Source organism: Glandiceps talaboti, chromosome 1 (assembly GCF_964340395.1).
Source record: "Glandiceps talaboti chromosome 1, keGlaTala1.1, whole genome shotgun sequence".
NCBI lineage: Eukaryota > Metazoa > Hemichordata > Enteropneusta > Spengelidae > Glandiceps > Glandiceps talaboti.
In genome coordinates this window covers 32,056,447-32,077,722 of record NC_135549.1, presented here as the reverse complement: position 1 = coordinate 32,077,722, position 21,276 = coordinate 32,056,447, and the positions used below count along the sequence as shown (strand labels likewise).

Genomic DNA, 21,276 nt, shown 5'->3' with positions numbered 1-21,276 from the left:
CATCGATACACTCACTGTAATCTATAGTAGACATCGATACACTCACTGCAATCTATAGTAGACATCGATACACTCACTGCAATCTATGGTAGACATCGACACACTCACTGCAATCTATAGTAGACATCGATACACTCACTGTAATCTATAGTAGACATCGACACACTCACTGCAATCTATAGTAGACATCGACACACTCACTGCAATCTATAGTAGACATTGATACACTCACTACAATCTATAGTAGACATCGACACACTCACTGCAATCTATAGTTGACATCGACACACTCACTGCAATCTATAGAGGACATCGATACACTCACTGCAATATATAGTAGACATCGATACACTCACTGCAATCTATAGTAGACATCGATACACTCACTGCAATATATAGTAGACATCGATACACTCACTGCAATATATAGTAGACATCGATACACTCACTGCAATATATAGTAGACATCGATACACTCACTGCAATCTATAGTAGACACCGATACACTCACTGCAATCTATAGTAGACATCGATACACTCACTGCAATCTATAGTAGACATCGATACACTCACTGCAATCTATAGTTGACATCGATACACTCACTGTAATCTATAGTAGACATCGACACACTCACTGCAATCTATAGTAGACATCGACACACTCACTGTAATCTATAGTAGACATCGACACACTCACTGTAATCTATAGTAGACATCGACACACTCACTGCGATCTATAGTAGACATCGATACACTCACTGCAATCTATAGTAGACATTGATACACTTACTGCAATCTATAGTGGACATCGACACACTTACTGCAATCTATAGTATACATTGATACACTCACTGCAATCTATAGTGGTCACCGATACACTCACTGTAATCTATAGTTGACATCGACACACTCACTGCAATCTATAGTAGACATTGATACACTCACTACAATCTACATGTATAGTGGACATCGATACACTCACTGTAATATATAGTTGACATCGACACAGTCACTGCAATATATAGTGGACATCGACACACTCACTGCAATCTATAGTAGACATCGATACACACTACAATCTATGGTAGACATCGACACACTCACTGCAATCTATAGTGGACATTGATACACTCACTGCAATCTATAGTAGACATCGATACACTCACTGTAATCTATAGTTGACATCGACACACTCACTGCAATCTATAGTAGACATCGATACACTCACTGTAATCTATAGTGGACATCGACACACTCACTGCGATCTATAGTAGACATCGATACACTCACTGCAATCTATAGTGGACATTGATACACTCACTACAATCTATAGTGGACATTGATACACTCACTACAATCTACATGTATAGTGGATACCGATACACTCACTGTAATCTATAGTTGACATCGACACACTCACTGCAATCTATAGTTGACATCGACACACTCACTGTAATCTATAGTAGACATCGATACACTCACTGCAATATATAGTGGACATCGACACACTCACTGTAATCTATAGTAGACATCGATACACTCACTGCAATCTATAGTAGACATCGACACACTCACTGTAATCTATAGTAGACATCGATACACTCACTGTAATCTATAGTGGACATTGATACAGTCACTGTAATCTATAGTAGACATCGATACACTCACTGCAATATATAGTGGACATTGATACACTCACTGCAATCTATAGAGGACATCGACACACTCACTGTAATCTATAGTAGACATCGATACACTCACTGCAATCTATAGTAGACATCGACACACTCACTGTAATCTATAGTAGACATTGATACACTCACTGTAATCTATAGTGGACATTGATACACTCACTGTAATCTATAGTAGACATCGATACACTCACTGTAATCTATAGTAGACATCGATACACTCACTGTAATCTATAGTAGACATCGATACACTCACTGCAATCTATAGTAGACATCGATACACTCACTGTAATCTATAGTAGACATCGATACACTCACTGCAATCTATAGTAGACATCGATACACTCACTCCAATCTATAGTAGACATCGATACACTCACTGCAATCTATAGTAGACATCGATACACTCACTGCAATCTATAGAGGACATCGATACACTCACTGCAATCTATAGTAGACATCGATACACTCACTCCAATCTATAGTAGACATCGATACACTCACTGCAATCTATAGTAGACATCGATACACTCACTGCAATCTATAGAGGACATCGATACACTCACTGCAATCTATAGTAGACATTGATACACTCACTGCAATCTATAGTAGACATCGACACACTCACTGCAATCTATAGTAGACATCGATACACTCACTGCAATCTATAGAGGACATCGACACACTCACTGCAATCTATAGTAGACATCGATACACTTACTGCAATCTATAGTGGTCATCGACACACATACTGCAATCTATAGAGGACATCGATACACTCACTGCAATCTATAGAGGACATCGATACACTCACTGCAATCTATAGTAGACATCGATACACTCACTGCAATCTATAGTAGACATCGATACACTCACTGCAATCTATAGAGGACATCGATACACTCACTGTAATCTATAGTAGACATCGATACACTCACTGCAATCTATAGTGGACATCGACACACTCACTGCAATCTATAGAGGACATCGATACACTCACTGCAATCTATAGAGGACATCGATACACTCACTGCAATCTATAGAGGACATCGATACACTCACTGTAATCTATAGTAGACATCGATACACTCACTGCAATCTATAGTGGACATCGACACACTCACTGCAATCTATAGAGGACATCGATACACTCACTGCAATCTATAGAGGACATCGATACACTCACTGCAATCTATAGAGGACATCGATACACTTACTGCAATCTATAGTAGACATCGATACACTCACTGCAATCTATAGTGGACATCGATACACTCACTGTAATCTATAGAGGACATCGATACACTCACTGCAATCTATAGTGGACATCGACACACTCACTGCAATCTATAGAGGACATCGATACACTCACTGCAATCTATAGTGGACATCGATACACTTACTGCAATCTATAGTAGACATCGATACACTCACTGCAATCTATAGTGGACACCGATACACTCACTGTAATCTATAGTGGACATCGACACACTCACTGCAATCTATAGAGGACATCGATACACTCACTGCAATCTATAGTAGACATCGATACACTTACTGCAATCTATAGAGGACATCGATACACTCACTGCAATCTATGGTAGACATCGATACACTCACTGCAATCTATGGTAGACATCGATACACTCACTGCAATCTATGGTAGACATCGATACACTCACTGCAATCTATAGTAGACATCGATACACTCACTGTAATCTATAGTAGACATCGACACACTCACTGCAATCTATAGTAGACATTTATACACTCACTGTAATCTATAGAGGACATCGATACACTCACTGCAATCTATAGTAGACATCGACACACTCACTGCAATCTATAGTAGACATCGATACACTCACTGTAATCTATAGTAGACATTGATACACTCACTGCAATCTATAGAGGACATCGATACACTCACTGCAATCTATAGAGGACATCGATACACTCACTGCAATCTATAGTAGACATCGACACACTCACTGCAATCTATAGTAGACATCGATACACTCACTGTAATCTATAGTAGACATCGATACACTCACTGTAATCTATAGTAGACATCGATACACTCACTGTAATCTATAGTAGACATCGATACACATACTGCAATCTATAGAGGACATCGATACACTCACTGCAATCTATAGAGGACATCGATACACTGACTGCAATCTATAGAGGACATCGATACACTCACTGCAATCTATAGAGGACATCGATACACTCACTGCAATCTATAGTGGACATCGATACACTTACTGCAATCTATAGTGGACATCGACACACTCACTGCAATCTATAGTAGACATCGATACACTCACTGTAATCTATTGTAGACATCGATACACTTACTGTAATCTATAGTGGACATCGATACACTCACTGCAATCTATAGTAGACATCGATACACTCACTGTAATCTATAGTAGACATCGATACACTCACTGTAATCTATAGTAGACATCGATACACTCACTGCAATATATAGAGGACATCGATACACTCACTGCAATCTATAGTAGACATCGATACACTCACTGTAATCTATAGTAGACATCGATACACTCACTGTAATCTATAGTAGACATCGATACACTCACTGCAATCTATAGAGGACATCGACACACTTACTGCAATCTATAGTAGACATCGATACACTTACTGCAATCTATAGTGGACATCGACACACATACTGCAATCTATAGAGGACATCGATACACTCACTGCAATCTATAGTTGACATCGATACACTCACTGTAATCTATAGTAGACATCGACACACTCACTGTAATCTATAGTTGACATCGACACACTCACTGCAATCTATAGTAGACATCGATACACTCACTGCAATCTATAGAGGACATCGATACACTCACTGTAATCTATAGTAGACATCGACACACTCACTGCAATCTATAGTAGACATCGATACACTCACTGCAATATATAGAGGACATCGATACACTCACTGTAATCTATAGTAGACATCGACACACTCACTGTAATATATAGTAGACATCGACACACTCACTGCAATCTATAGTTGACATCGACACACTCACTGCAATCTATAGAGGACATCGATACACTCACTGTAATCTATAGTAGACATCGACACACTCACTGCAATCTATAGTTGACATCGACACACTCACTGCAATCTATAGTAGACATCGATACACTCACTGCAATCTATAGAGGACACCGATACACTCACTGTAATCTATAGTAGACATCGACACACTCACTGCAATCTATAGTTGACATCGACACACTCACTGCAATCTATAGTAGACATCGATACACTCACTGCAATATATAGAGGACATCGATACACTCACTGTAATCTATAGTAGACATCGATACAGTCACTGTAATCTATAGTAGACATCGATACACTCACTGTAATCTATAGAGGACATCGATACACTCACTGCAATCTATAGTAGACATCGATACACTCACTGTAATCTATAGAGGACATCGATACACTCACTGCAATCTATAGTAGACATCGACACACTCACTGCAATCTATAGAGGACATCGACACACTCACTGCAATCTATAGTAGACATTGATACACTCACTGCAATCTATAGTAGACATCGATACACTCACTGCAATATATAGTAGACATCGACACACTCACTGTAATCTATAGTAGACATCGATACACTCACTGTAATCTATAGTAGACATCGACACACTCACTGCAATCTATAGTAGACATCAATACACTCACTGTAATCTATCGTAGACATCGACACACTCACTGCAATCTATAGAGGACATCGATACACTCACTGCAATCTATAGTAGACATCGATACACTCACTGTAATCTATAGTAGACATCGATACACTCACTGCAATCTATAGTAGACATCGATACACTCACTCCAATCTATAGTAGACATCGATACACTCACTGCAATCTATAGTAGACATCGATACACTCACTCCAATCTATAGTAGACATCGATACACTCACTGTAATCTATAGTAGACATCGATACACTCACTGCAATCTATAGTAGACATCGATACACTCACTGTAATCTATAGTAGACATCGATACACTCACTCCAATCTATAGTAGACATCGATACACTCACTGCAATCTATAGTTGACATCGACACACTCACTGTAATCTATAGTAGACATCGACACACTCGATACACTGCAATCTATAGTGGATATTGATATCAAATAAAATGCGGATATCTTGGTTTTGTATATTTTTATTGAACATATATAAAGCAGTCTGTCATAGCTTGCTGTAAATCAGTTTGTCTTTAGTACATTATTTTTCTTGTGTAGATATAGCACTATATGTCAACTATATGTTAATAAATGCATTTATCACAAGAATTACGTTGTTGTATTTTTAAATTCTACTGGAAAAAAAATGAACAAAAGATCTTCCCAACCCAACCCTACAAATGTATCTGTTGAATGAACCAGTGCCAACACTACAACGATGTATGGCACTGTGGGAACAGATTGGAGTCTTTAATTCTGAATCACGAACAATTGAACAAAATGAAAACGTCCAACCATTCTGTTGTTGAAATGGAACACTTTAGCACCTATTTATATTAGCAGGTTGTCGCGTTTACAGCGATGAAATTGTCCATGGCAATGTGTCTGTTCACGATTTCTCTTCTTCAACTTCTGGTTTGAAGGCCCATGGAGCCTGTTGAAACTCGCCTTCATCTAACTGACCATCACCTACATATACAAGTGAAATAAAGTCATGTTAGATATGTCACTCGTGTTAAACATAAAGTTCATGAAATCATATGTTTTAGACTTTTAATCAGTGTTTCATTCAAAAAAGACAACTGACATTTCTGAATCACATGATTCAAATAATCAAGTACTGGATATTGCTATCAAAACTCATCCAAGGTTTCCTAAACATCCGTGATTTACTTTTCACTCTCATTATCAGGTAAAGATACGATACATTATTTACGCACGCCATGTGCAAAAGTTACATCACAACGAAACAAAAGCAGAGAGAATTGTGGAGGATATATTTGACGAATATGACTATTTCTTTCAAGTAGCTGTTTGTTGTTTCGGCCTATTTTGGTTGGTTCAACAAGTAAAGGGTCGAAGAATGCCGTTGTTACAGGTCACATGACGTTATTGGTTGTCTCACCACCAATCGTATCTGTAACGAGTCTCAGATGACGTCACTCCAAGATTGACATAATGGCACATGCAACCCTTGTCATAGAATACATTAGAGATGAAACCATTCTCTGCGTACATTGACACACTTGCCATGACTATATAATTATGATCATCTTTATAGTTTCATCATGGAGATACAAGGGCAGATGGCGGTGACAGACCTATTGATATCGGGGACAAATCACAGGAACATGTAGTATTTTACCTCAGAGACTTGGCTATCTAACTCGACATACTGTCTTTACAGCATGGGGGGGGGGGGGTGACTTTCAAGACAAATAGCCAAGTTGGTGTGTACTTAGTAGGTTGTATTCTGAATTCTGATAATGACCACCAAACCTGCCTATCAGTAATTTACCACTGACGTTGCAACAGAATGACAAATGTGCTGAAAATACGAACACGACCTTCTCCACTTCCATGACTCCAGGGCCTATATAAGTATATACAGAATAGTCTACTCAATATTACACATATGACTGTCGTCTATTCTATTTGGTTACTTTTAATCTTATAATTGTTTTAAATCAGCCATCTACTCGTACGTAAAGCCAATATAACTAAATGATCCTACTGTTATTTTAGCTTTAGTCAAGAGACCGCGGACTTTTCCTTGGGAGACAATTATTATTTAGATTACCATGACGTAAGAGGCGTTGTCTATTTAGGCTGTTATTGTCCTTGAAGTAATCAATGGAAGTATTGTACGTCAAAGTCAAAGTCAGTGACTCAATCTTTTGTTTATACACTTATGTATTCATGTCAAACAATGTCTGTAGCGTTTGAATTTGTTAAAACAAATCGCTATACCATCCCATACAAACTCGACGTATCGTTATGTACCTGTAATCGTCATCTGAATTTAAGATAATATGACGGTGGTTATGACAACAAAGCTGTTACCGGGATAAATATAGTAGTAGTAGTAGTAGTAGTAGTAGTAGTAGTAGTAGTAGTAGTAGTTGTTGTCGTCGTCGTCGTCGTCGTCGTCGTCGTCGTCGTCGTTGTTGTTGTTGTTGTTGTTGTTGTTTGTTTGTTTGTTTGTTTGTTTGTTTGTTTGTTTGTTTGTGGGTCAAATGATCCAACACACACATATACATGTACCCTCTGCCATGGAGGTGCATGTTGTACACTAACTAATACACTAATTCCTAGAGTCTTAAAAAGTCCTTATCCCGAATGATGTCACACTAACCATGGATCTCACTAATACATCCATGCACTAAAACTATATTGTATTTTACTTATTTCATCTGAGCTTTGTAACCATCCTCTGAGAATTATTACGTGTTCGAATAAACATAGTGTAAACATAATCGTTGGGCAGTGCATTGCATAATGTGTTTGGTGACCTTGGCAGGACTTGATATATAGCGATATACATAATCGTTGGGCAGAGCATTACATGATGAGTGTGTTTGGTGAGCCTTAGCAGGACTTAATACTATATAGCGATATGCATTACGGTACTAGTACTAGTGAATGTCATAGCACGAGTTCTCTCCTACAACTTTTAACTAAAAAAACACCCAAATTCCGTTTATCTTCCTCTTTAGCAAAACTACAGCAGCAGCAGCAACAACAACAACAACAACAACAACAACAACAACAACAACAACAACAACAACAATGGCGACAGCACGGACGACAACAAAAACAATGACAGCACGCAGTCATTAAATACTTACCGTTAAGGTCAGCGTTATAAAATGGATTTTGGGCGTCTTCTTCTTTTGTTTCCGTGGCTTCTGCTAATTCGTCGAGGTTTACGAATCCATTTTTGTCTAAATCGTAAAGCGTGAAAGCAGTTGGTAATTCCACAGGCTGAAATTCTCCGAGTTGTTCTGAGTTCGGCACGTGGCCCTCAAGTGGAAGTGGAACCTTGTCATCGTCCGAGTAGATCAAGACAGGCTGTTTCTCGTTCACCTCTTTGTTGGTAACGTCCTTCTCGTCGTTGACAGATGCCGTTAGCACCAATGTACACAGAACTAGAAGCAGGCCGACTTGTCTCAACATTGTGTCTGAAGATGAGAAAACAGAGTTGTTAAATAGTGCAATCTACAGCGAACAACTGATACGGTAGCTTATTGTGACCTGAAACATGAAGACGAGCGATAGGTGGCGTTGCGTTTTGTCACCTCTTGTGGTGTTCTGGGCCTTGACAAACCAACGAAGTACACGACAAGAATATAAACTCAAAAATCAGACCACGAAAAATGAAGTTAGACGTTAAAGTTATATCAAAAGTTATTCAGATATAGATGTATAAGGTAAACGGATAATAATACTTCAGTTGACTAGTATATATACAGCTTAATCTCAGAAACGGTCCATGTATAATGACACTACTTGAACTCTTTCGTTTCGCAAGGTGAAAACGGAGATAAAGACATACGTGGATAGCGACAAGCCGAGGTGACAAGTCAGTTGCACTGTGGGACTACCTACTGGATGGTGAAGGTTGTTTTGACTATCGCAGTGTGAGTTTCACCTTGAGTTCACTCAAGCAAAATACAGACATTAACCAGATGACAATGAGATGACAATCAGAAAACCCAACTGAATAATTAGATACGGCTTCTTGAATTCAGACAACACAAAGGAATTTCTGTTACGTTATTTTCACTCAATGACTGTATGTACAAAGAATCTTTAGAATTTCAACTATTTTGTCCTTAATTCACCAAGTTTGATTGCTTCCTTTACAAATTCTTGGATACATTTCAAAAGTTAAAGTAAAAATTCCTCTCTAGAAAACAAACCGTCAATGACGACGGCCCAGAAACTTGTCTAGGTGTTACTAGTAGTAGTACTCCGAACAGAAAGTTAGATAGTGACGCCAAGGAAAGTTGAATGTCAAGAAAAGTCTCTCGACTACACTAAATAGACAACTTAGGCTTGCAAAGGACACGTTGATCGGAAATTGCGTGCTTGCCTATTCGTGCACTCTATTACCTGGGCGGGTTTATTGAATCCTTAACTTCTGTATTCATATCATATCATATCATATCATATCATATCATATCATATCATATCATATATCATATCACTATACGAAAAGTCAAATTTACCCACCTTTACCCTACCTGTGACCCACCTAACTACCATCTCTGTCAATGGGTAGTATGAGACAAAGTGACACTTATGACTGTTTACAGCCCCCAGGGGAGAGGTCACCGGAGGTAAATTAAGTCAAAGGTGTCACTTCGTCTCATACTCACCACATTTACACATCCTCTGCTAAAGATTTACCCCGTTGGAAAGACATAGTCAAATATGACTTTTCGTATAGTGTATCATATCATATCATATTATCATATCATATCATATCATATCATATCATATCATATCATATCATATCATATCATATCATCCAAAAACAATAAATCACCAAAACATACAGTCATTTAGTAACAGTGTGTGTGTGTGTGGATGTATGTGTGTGTGTGTGTGTGTGTGTGTGTGTGTGTGTGTGTGTGTGTGTGTGTGTGTGTGTGTGTGTGAATTAGTTCATGGTCCGAGTGTTCATCACAAAGTACATGTGTTTTAAAGAGTTCAAGATATTAATTGTAACTTCAATACTTGTAAAGTTCAAACTGATATACATGATATAGGTATAGTCAAATACGGAGAATGACCCCCACCCCTCCACTCCCGCGAGTTAGCCCAACACGTGGAGTGGGTCAAAACCATGACCTATCATGAATATTTACTGACCCACTCCATGTGTTGGGCTAACTTGGGGGTGGGGGTGTGGGGGTGGGGTCATTCTCCGTATTTGACCATACATATATGTGCCGCCCTTTGGGAAGTGTTTTTTTCGAGCTGAAAAGTCTAACACGGGGTACACACTACTTTATTTTAAATTTTGCTTGGTCTATATGTGGTCCATTGACCTTTACCAAATCATAACTTTGCCAAAATGTTGCGTCCTGAGGAAAGAACATACAAGAGTGGAACCTACATTTTGTGATCTACGATCATCTACCATTACCTTAGTATGAAACTACTACAAATTTGTATTTTGGTCTAAAAGTAGATCTCCGCAAAACCTGTAAAGGTCTAAATGGCGTCTTGGGTTGGCAGTATTCAAGTTGGCCACACACCCTTAAAGGAGAAGACCACTGGCAACCCCCCCCCCCCCCCCCCGAGGCTAATGACTAACTGGGTCTCTCTCCATGTGCAATTTCGAAAGATAATTTGACGAAAACAAGCGCTTTAGTACTCAGTAAGGTCTCCATCTTGACAATTCCAAAAGATCACCATTTAAAATGTTGTATTACTCCCGTCGTAATTTGTGTCGATGCAAAGTAATTCATCCATGAATATAATAATTATCGGACTTCACAATGGAGAGACATATTAAAAAAATACACTAGGAATGAGAATAATATACAGATATAAATCCTTAAAATTAAACTATCCACGGAAAAAGAGACAGACTAATACCCATAAACAAGTAATGGCAGATAATCAATAAAGACATGAATAAAGACACTATACATAAACATTGCTACTATCTAATACTATCTAATACTCTCTTAACAAAATTCTAATTTTGCGGTGATACTAGCTTTAACCTTGTTTTATACACTATGCGGTATTGATGAGGACTAGTGAAGTGTCCACAACACTAAATTGTGGCTGTAACCTTATCTTTGCCTTTGCAATTCAGCACGCGAAAAATTAACTAGTTAACACTTGGAAACTACATTCTCTAAGACTAACTGTAATTTGAATTTTTTTAACGTGACGTTGGAGAAAACTTAAAGACTATCTTGTTTTACAGACAGGGTTACTAACGTTGAAACGTTTCAGTTATGGGGCTATATTTTCAGGTAAAACAATATCTGGAAAAGGAACTGCAACGACATGTTGACTATTATCCATTCAACAATTAAAAACAATGTGGACTTAATATAGGTGTTGTTTTTTAATCTTCTATGATGACTCTGAGCGAAATCAAGCGCAAAGAATAATAGTGGCAAAATGAAGAGACAGTTAATACTAATAACAAGTGTAGCCAATTCTACAAACAACAAAAGAGATAAACACCAACATTCCTCGTCGTCATGGCAATGCTTACGACAAGAATAATTCGTCATTTACTGCGTTTTTATAGTCTGGAGGCTACTGAAATAGAAAACAGACGACAGGTCAACTTTGATGTATCAGACAAAACATTTTTTACTGTAGGCATACTGATACATACCATCGGTGCTATTATTTTCTCTTTCTTTCAGTTTGACATATTTTAGTGTGTTTTCATTTACGTATAGCATTTAGGCTGTGATTTTGTTCACCATGCCGTAAAACTAAGTCAATTAACTAGTCGAATGAGCAGACATGTATAGAGGAGAAGGTGGGAAGGGTGTGTTGTAATGTATTGTCTCCTGATATGTTTGACTATAGAACATCAAGTTTTTTAGATTGATCGATGACTGATTATTAATGGTTGCATTCAGTTTCAGGCTATGGGCTGATCTGGTTATTTGTAACAGTGAAGTGAAAGTGGTTGTATTTAGTTTTAGGCGATGACATAAGGCCAAATACAAAAAGTAGTTTGATTCTGGTTACCCTACCCCACCTAGTTTTTCACGCCGACCCTCTTAAAAGTATTTATGAAAAATAATAATAAAATCGCGAAAATCGTGTGAAGTCTCGCAAAAAATAGTGGATGCGGAAACTGACATCAACTTAAAAAGACCATGTAAAACTATTCCAAGTTCCAATCTGCAATGGCTGTACATCTGATAGGAAGAAATAAACAACACATGTACAGAGACCATTTGGAAAACAATGGAAAACCTGAACTAGACATTCACACATGAAAAAAAAAATAAAATGAAATAACAAATCTATCTACCCCACCTTTTTTTAAAATTGAATGTAATCGGAACCACACAATTGTTTTACGCCTAATCAGGGTTATTTATAACAGTGAAGTGAACGTGGTTGTATTCAAATTATTCAAAGGCGGTTTAGACTTTTTACAAAACACATGTTCTCCTTCAAGTAGAGGCGATCGAAACTTTCGTGATTAGAGATTATCAACTTCCTGTGAATGTGATTACTCGTACTCAGGGTTATGGCCGACATCAGACTCTTGCAGATCTTTGTTTTGGACAAGAAAGCAGAAAACTTCTAATGACATGTCAAATCTAACTAATCTCCCTATGTTAATTAGCTTTCGGAGCATACTGCCATCATGGTGTCTTTTTTGAAACCGAGTACTTCGGGGAGTGGAGATAATTACCATGAATAAATTGCAAGATAATTTACAATTTGTCGATTTCAAGACTTCAAGAATGCAACGAAATCTGTGATCGTGATCTAATATAATCTATTCTGTAATGGTTGGATGTGGTGAGGACGACCACTGTGATCACGTTGGTAGACACTCCTTGTAGAAAGCAAACTCATAAAGGTAGTCCGTATCCATTGGAATGAACAAGACTTAGTATAATATGAATGCATCGTACTTGATATCTAGTACATCCCTATCAACTGTAATAAACGATCAACAATGACATTTTTTGTCATAAATGTAACGATTTTACCAGTCTATGGGTGCAATTTGTGACATGTTAAAGTTATCAATAGTCTTGGCCTCCTTTGGTGGTCGCGATGAACACTCACACTCCAAACTAGTCATTATCTTCACAAAAGTACCACTAACTTTGAAATAAAAGCAATCACTTTGCCTGTTACTTCAAATGGCCCTGAAATTTAGCATGATTGTACCAACAAAGAAGATAGTTCTTAACGGCTATAAAGACACTAGACGGACATCTTCACTGATTGAAGGAGTTAAGGCGATTTTAAAGTGAGTGTCTGAGGTATTAAGGGATTTTAGAGTGTCTAGTCTGTATTCAACTTGAAGCGAATGGACACATGCTTACATACTTGTGTAATTATATGCAAATTGAAATACCTATGTTAATATATAGATGCTTATACTGTCTGGCAGATGTTTATCTGTTTATCTGAAAAAAGGAAAAGATATACGAGCAGGAAAACAAATGATTTTAATCTGGTGTTACTATATAGTAGCATAGCCCCTTCAGTGGGTGGAGGGTGTATGATTGTAGTAAGAATGTGACTAATATCTGGGCTGTGATTTGATGTCATCCCCGAGGGGGTACCACTGGCCAGGTCTGGTAGGGGTGTGTGGAAAATGTTGCCAACCTCAAACCTCATTTGAGACCTATTTTGACTAAAAACCAATACCCCATTTTAGACCATTCAAGTTTTTAGAAACCCCAATTTGAGACCAAAATACATAATTGCCGATATGAAAATATCAACCGGTGAATTAGCTGGGTGAAATTCCGAAGGAAATTCCCATAAATTCCGAATCAGTCGAGAATTTATTATGTGGTTCCTTCCAGGACCTCATTTTAAACCAAACAAAATCGAAAATTGTGTAAAGTGGAGCCCGTTTTAGACTCTTTATATCTTAAAAATACAGTACCCATTTAGACCAAAGGGCAATAAAAACCACCCCAAAGGACGACACATACACGTATACCCATAGACAGGAGTACCCCCCCCCCCCGGTGTCATCTGGCTTCGTTCTGGGACGTGTCCGAGGAGATTATATGACCAAGAGTTTTACAAGGCGAGTATTTCTCTAACGACATATTCAACTTGTTGAAGACACAGACGCACAATAGACCATGTGCATGCGAGTACGGCAATGTATGCACATAAACACCATGTCCATATAGACGGACAGAGTTTTCTTCTTGACTTCAATTTAACCATTTTGTTTCGAGTTACGGAAAGGACTTAGGTTTGTAAATAAACAGTTTGCGGGATGTGTTTTTATCGCTGTCATACTGTTCAGTGAAATGGCCCTGAAGATAAAAGTACATACCAGAAATGTATACAATTGTTGGCACGTTTACACGCAGTAGACATTCCCTGTCATATCTTTATAGTTGACTTTTAAGACATTCAAGAGTTATCTTAAAAGGCCAATGATATCGATGGTCACATCGAGAATTTATGATAGCATTTTGATCTGCAGGAGCCATAGATCAAGCAAAATATCTGTCTTGTTTGCCAACGCCCTCTATGATCATATTGAAAACACCATAACCTACTGTAATCGTACCATTTACTTGGCATATGATAAAATCTGGGCTGGGCTCTTTGGCGGGGCAGTTGGTAATTATAATCAACAAAAAGTACGAAATGCTATACTAAAAAATGTTTTGTTTCTGTCTGTAAATTCTCCAAAACACTGATGCATTAAACAGAGGTTACATAAGGGAGAGTATATTATTTATATACAGGGGGACCGGAGTATTCTGCTTTCTGGGAACTGCCATCCCAATGCACAGAAATATATGAATTATCATGTGATCAGTAGTCATCCCTACCTTAGGTTTATCATTTCTTTACCATGACTGCAGAACTGTACTGTATCGTGAATGTATTTTGACACGAGACAACACAACACAACACAACACAACACAACACAACACAACACAACACAACACAACATAACACAACACAACATGCTATGGGGAATTGTACAACTTTGGAAATTGGGAAAACCCCATTTTATGCATTTTATTGCAGGGGTGTCTCTCATCAGTAAAATTCTTAGGTTCCACTCCTCAAAAGAAGCCACTCCCTAATTTGGTGTCAGTTTATAATTATGCCTCAGTGATTTGAAAAATAAACAGACAGTACCATAGAAAAACTTACTATAGCTTAAAGTAATTTTTATTGATCATCATTCAATTTCGGAGAACCCAACCCAGCCCAGCACCCAAGCCTTAGAGCCAGCCCAGCACCCAAGCCTTAGAGCCAGCCCAGCACCCAAGCCTTAGAGCCAGTCCAGCACCCAGGCCTTAGAGCCAGCCCAGCACCCAAGCCTTAGAGCCAGTCCAGCACCCAAGCCTTAGAGCCAATCCAGCACCCAGGTCTTAGAGCCAGCCCAGCACCCAAGCCTGAGAGTCAGCCCAGCACCCAAGCCTTAGAGCCAGTCCAGCACCCAAGCCTTAGAGCCAGTCCAGCAGCCCAGTCCAGATTTAGTCTATGCCATTTTGGGCCATGGATAAGACATTATAAACCACGGTTAATTAGGAAAGTGGAGCTAAGGAAGTCCTCAGTAATTTTAGATAAGGAGGACCGGGGAATGGGGTTGTCGGATTGTACATAATGGTTGGGGAGCGACATATTGAATAAAATGGAAATAGGGAGGGTCACATTCATTTTGACTCATTGTGTTATCTACTTTTACATTATTTTGTGAATTCGGCATCCCATCATTCACACGTCCCACCAATGCCACCACTGTACCGTATCACCTGAACATCAAATGAAAATCACTGCTGACAACAATGTCGTGAATTACTTGTTAGTTGTGGTGTGTGAAGAGGAGTAGGTAGGGTGAATGGGGAACAGTATGGTAAGATATTGGGGATATAATATGGAGGGTATGTTGACCTCCATTCAGGCAATTTAATGTAATGCGCCCATTTAGTCTTCTGGCCTTCAGCTCTGATTCAAACACAGGATTTAATTATTACAGGACATTGAACTGGTAGGTATTGGTGGTATTAGTGTATCAATATTGTGGCAGTTGTGAAATAGAGTCCTATACCATTGCTTCTAAGACTCGCATATCTTTGCTCTTCTGTCAGCAATTTAACTTTTTTTCTATATCTATTTGAAGGGGGTCATCCTATATGGGAATGAAACTGGGGACGGCCATGTTTTAGAAGATGGAATCGGAGAGGATCACACTTTATCATATATGCAAAATACTAGGTTTGATTTCTCCAGGCCCAATCTCCCTCTCATGAAAGCTCCTAATATGTAAAGACTCTCTAATACATTATCATATGGTAATATCCGCCGTGTCTTTTCATGACGAAAGATTGACTTTTTGATTGATTGATTTTTAGAAGGATTGATTTGTTTATTGTATGTGCAAGAAATTATTTATTTTCTGACCGCCTAGTAAGTCAACTTTAATATTAATCACATCTCACACCACTATAGTCTAAGATTTACATACAGGCCAACCTGGGAAATGGATACTTTGTTGGTAGGACATTTCACATAATATAGGCCAGTGGTTCATTTATATGTGGGGATATCTGTAAAAAGTTAGATTGACGCCATTAGATGTCAGAGTATCACCCATAAATACCAAATGAATTCATTATCGTCTCATTTCTTGTGTATGAGTGTAGTGTATTCACTTTGACAACATTATTAATTTACCTATAAACAATCAGTTGTTGAAGTGAATGCTTTACTCAGTTTATGAAGATAACAAGCTCGGAATGGCAAGCTCGGAACTTGCCTTTTATGTAGTTTGCTACTGTCGAATTGTTCCTGTTCGACTCATTTACGCAACTGATAATTTTTAACGATTCGTCCCATTTCTATCGCAACATTAACACATAAAGAATGTAATGATGAAATCATGACGTCATTCAGTACACCCCAAATGACGTATATGTAATTCAAATTTCGATGCTTGTTTGGTGTGATATGTTTTTCTTCTAAACTATATATGCTTCAGCAATGCATGATGTTTCAATGAACTGACATAACACACTTAATTATAGAGAAAGTATCAAGTTGTTGACCAAGTCCCCTTAAAATTTAATGTCAGCCTTTGAGGCGTAGGCCGAACATTTGGCAATCTTAATCATTCGGGCTTTTGATCGTAAAGTTGACCATCAGACAGTGAAATCTGTTAGAAGTTTGAACTATCATAATTGTTGACCGATGATCACGGCCTGGATTGTCTTTACGTATAAAATCTACAAATTTCTTAAAACATTGAAATGCAGACAAAGTTTTGTTAAATTCTCTGTAATCCATATCATTATGTAGTTCTAGCGTTTCTATACAGGTCAAGTTTTTCTATATAGTTCTAGTGTTTATATATAGTTCTTATATTACTATGTATATACTAGTGTTTCTATATAGTTACTAGTGGTTCTATATAGTTCTAGTGTTTCTATATAGTTCTAGTGGTTCTATATAGTTCTTATATTACTATGTATTTACTAGTGTTTCTAAATAGTTACTAGTGGTTCTATATAGTTCTAGCGTTTCTATATAGGTCAAGTGTTTCTATATAGTTCTAGTGATTCTATATAGTTCTAGTGTTTCTATATAGTTCTAGCGTTTCTATATAGGTCGAGTGTTTCTATATAGTTCTAGTGTTTCTATATAGTTCTTGTGGTTCTATATAGTTCTTATATTACTATATATTTACTAGTGTTTCTATATAGTTCTAGTGGTTCTATATAGTATATATTATATGGAGAAAAGATAGGCACTGTGTGTTGACGAGTATGTTGTGAAATACATTATGTGGGGATGTAATCACCAGTTTCACGTATTACCATACCAATGTATCTGGCCTTTTCATTACATGCATGGATGTGAGGGTTCCAATAGTTCAACTCGACAGCTGTTAAAGTGACTCTCGTTTGACTGACTGTTTCTAAAGCGAACCTTAACGTTAAAGAGGATTACTGAACATTTTCACAAGTGTGACTTGAGGGTCAGAGACGAATAGTTGTTGGAATTGATGGTAATTATGAGGAGATAGATGTGTTTGTTTTGTATAGTTGAGCCGACAGTACGGTCTCACGTATTTCCTAGGAGTAGACATACGCCGTAGTGTGATTATAGCCAGTATACTAGCTCCAATTGTGACTGCTACACTCGTTTTGAACGTAGAGGAGTTTGGCATCCAGTGACTAGACAGACGTAAAACAACACAGCTAGTGATAGAAAGAACAATAATACATTGAATTACAGAAAACGCAAAACAAACAAGCAGCGTGCGGTTTAATTTCACGCCAAAGGGTGAGCTACTTAGAAGAAAAACAGACTATGGAAAAGTGTGTGAATTAATTCTACACACTGACAGCTTGACTTTGTTTCTTACTTACTTAGATGTGTTGAGAATAACAAAGCAACTTCGGGCAAATTCTCGGTTTTTTCTGCGTTAGTATTACTTTTGTTGAAATTGGCATATCAATGTTGCCGTAAGAATTCATCAAATTTTACTGCCGGTAAAAAGAACCCATCGCAATCCAAGGCTCGTGTTAAACTTTCCTATCAGTTGACTGAAATTTTCGGTGACGATCAATAAATGGTGGGGTTGAGGCATGCACATATAACTTGCTTGGTCCTGTTTCTATATGGTGATAGAACTTGACTGTTGTTACAAATAGTAACATAATTGTAGCTACAGTCGTCAGAATCATCATGGAAATGATCAATACGTGCCACACAGCGTTTGATAAACTGAGAGTTTTGGACTGTATGCAAACTGTCGGAATCATTTATCTGAATACTGTGCAACGTGTCTGCAAACAAAACTAAGTACTATGACATTTGACAGGTGTACTAATAGTACACAGATTAGATGAATCATAGAAAATAACTGCATGTCGAAAAGGTTAAGGAGAGAATCGAAACCGGATGAAGCAACTTTCAACCCCCCCAAAAAAAAACAAACAGAAAAAAAGAAGAAAAAACAAACAAAAAACCCCCAAAAAACAGCAACAACAACCAACCAAACAAACAGAGTGAAAATACAATAATGCGACTAAATTCAGTATATCACACCTATGATAGATACACACATTACATACAGGTATTCAATGTATACTCTTTACTCTATAGTCTGATCACATAATGTTTATAGATAGAATAACTGTAACATTATATCCCTATTTGATATGAAGGCATTCATTCATTATACTCTGACGACTTCAACACGTGAAGTCTACCCAATGTTGTGACGGATGTCGACGAACTTTAGTTTAAGCAGCATGCATGGCAGTGAAACAGTCCATGCCTCTCAACTCGATGACAGCTCAAATAGTAATGTCGTGAAAGAAAATAACACGGTGTTTGACCAGTTAATGAATGTAACGATAACATCGTGTGAACTTGCAATCGATCATCGTTATATCGTACAGTTATAGGCACACTGGTGTAACTTAAGAGGATAGGTGGAAGCTATGATAGTAACGTTAATTTTGTAAACAGGTTTTCATTGTACATCATCGTCACCACCAAAATGAACGAAATATAGCCTACAATTTCATGGTTTTCAGTGGGCGACGGTTACCATACATCTAAGACATTATCCTTCCTTTCATCGTCTGAGCAGACATGTACCGCCCAGTATACTGGTGAACTTGAACCGCTCGGCGAAAACGACATGGAGTCTGTGTACGTCACGTTACTTAATGGCAATACAGTAGTAGATCTTTGACTTAAAGTACGGGGTTCGTGCAGTTTGATTCGCAATATCCATTCGATCATTGATAGGTGGAACACATAGAGCTATGAATTCGAAGAATATCATTTCGTGTAGTCTATGAGTATACATACACTTGCATACTGTTTGGAGTTGAATCTACTTGGTTAGTTTAATAAGACCACAACAATGACCAATCGCTGAACTTTGTTCCTATAACTATTTTAAAATGACTAAACAATGGGGCTGATTACCTAGAAATTGTTAAAATAAACGAATTTACTTAGTCGATACACATTCTACATTAATTTACCAAGATAAGTTGATACTGCTTACCTTATATCTGTGTCTTCAGATTTCTAACGACTGTGTGACTTAAGTATACCAATCAGAAAAGTTTGAAAATAGTATTGTAGAGTGTCCAATTCAAATATATAGCCAAGACAGAGTGACTATCTATATCGCCTTACTGCCTATTGAATTCAGGCTGCGAGTGTCAGTGACCAGCCGTATTTGTGTGATGTCCGTGGGTGTCGACTGTTTGGAGCCAAAGGGAGAACAAATACACAATTGAGAGTGTTAAAAAGGTATGGAACTGCCTTTCTGTATTACGAAAGGAAAAACGCCCAGTGTGAACCAAATGTCATTTATGTGCACTGAATAAGAACTGACTGAATCCCACAGATCACTAAATGACTCGATTCTTTCATTGGACACATTGAAGCTGTTACGATAACGTCTCTCCCCCCCCCCCACACACACACATCTCGTTAACCGGAAACAACACCCCCACACGCACCTAGGTATATAGAATCTCATATCATACTGCTATGAACAATTTGTAGAGAATTCATAAAACTGGATACTAAAGTCAATGTGCAAACCTTCCAAGGAAAATTATGCGTTTGTATGTTGTGAATAATAATAAAAAACATTGAGAAAGGTCCTGTGTCAAAATGACTGGAGGAACGGCAATAGATGGAAGAGCACTTCTGACTTTATTACTCAATTGTGATTAAATGGCAACTTTTGGGGACAAAAACATATCCTGAGGCGAACTCTCACATTTGATATGTATAGCGTTTCAAACTATTTTAACAGACGT

General features: G+C 37.9%; 1 protein-coding gene across 3 annotated transcripts; it reads right to left on the bottom strand.

The window, feature by feature from the left end:
• Positions 1 to 5,942: 5,942 nt before the first annotated feature.
• LOC144439929 (uncharacterized) lies at positions 5,943 to 20,868 on the bottom strand. Of its 3 annotated transcripts, none has more exons than XM_078129164.1 (3): positions 20,508 to 20,868; positions 8,599 to 8,931; positions 5,943 to 6,439 (listed from the first exon to the last, which is right to left on the bottom strand). In XM_078129164.1, the coding sequence occupies exons 2-3, from the start codon at positions 8,924 to 8,926 to the stop codon at positions 6,360 to 6,362; spliced, it is 408 nt and encodes a 135-aa protein (XP_077985290.1). In that variant the 5' UTR covers positions 8,927 to 8,931; positions 20,508 to 20,868; the 3' UTR covers positions 5,943 to 6,359. The 3 variants fall into 3 exon arrangements, with proteins under 3 accessions (XP_077985290.1, XP_077985303.1, XP_077985295.1); XM_078129177.1 differs by lacking the exon at positions 20,508 to 20,868 and adding an exon at positions 9,986 to 10,052; XM_078129169.1 differs by lacking the exon at positions 20,508 to 20,868 and adding an exon at positions 9,306 to 9,442.
• Positions 20,869 to 21,276: the final 408 nt, after the last annotated feature.

Excerpts from the sequence above, each read along its gene's own strand:
- LOC144439929 (XM_078129164.1), bottom strand. The coding sequence starts at position 8,926 with ATGTTGAGACAAGTCGGCCTGCTTCTAGTTCTGTGTACATTGGTGCTA. Across the intron at positions 6,440-8,598 it reads TTATAACGCTGACCTTAACG|GTGATGGTCAGTTAGATGAA; the intron begins GTAAGTATTTAA and ends TTGTATATGTAG.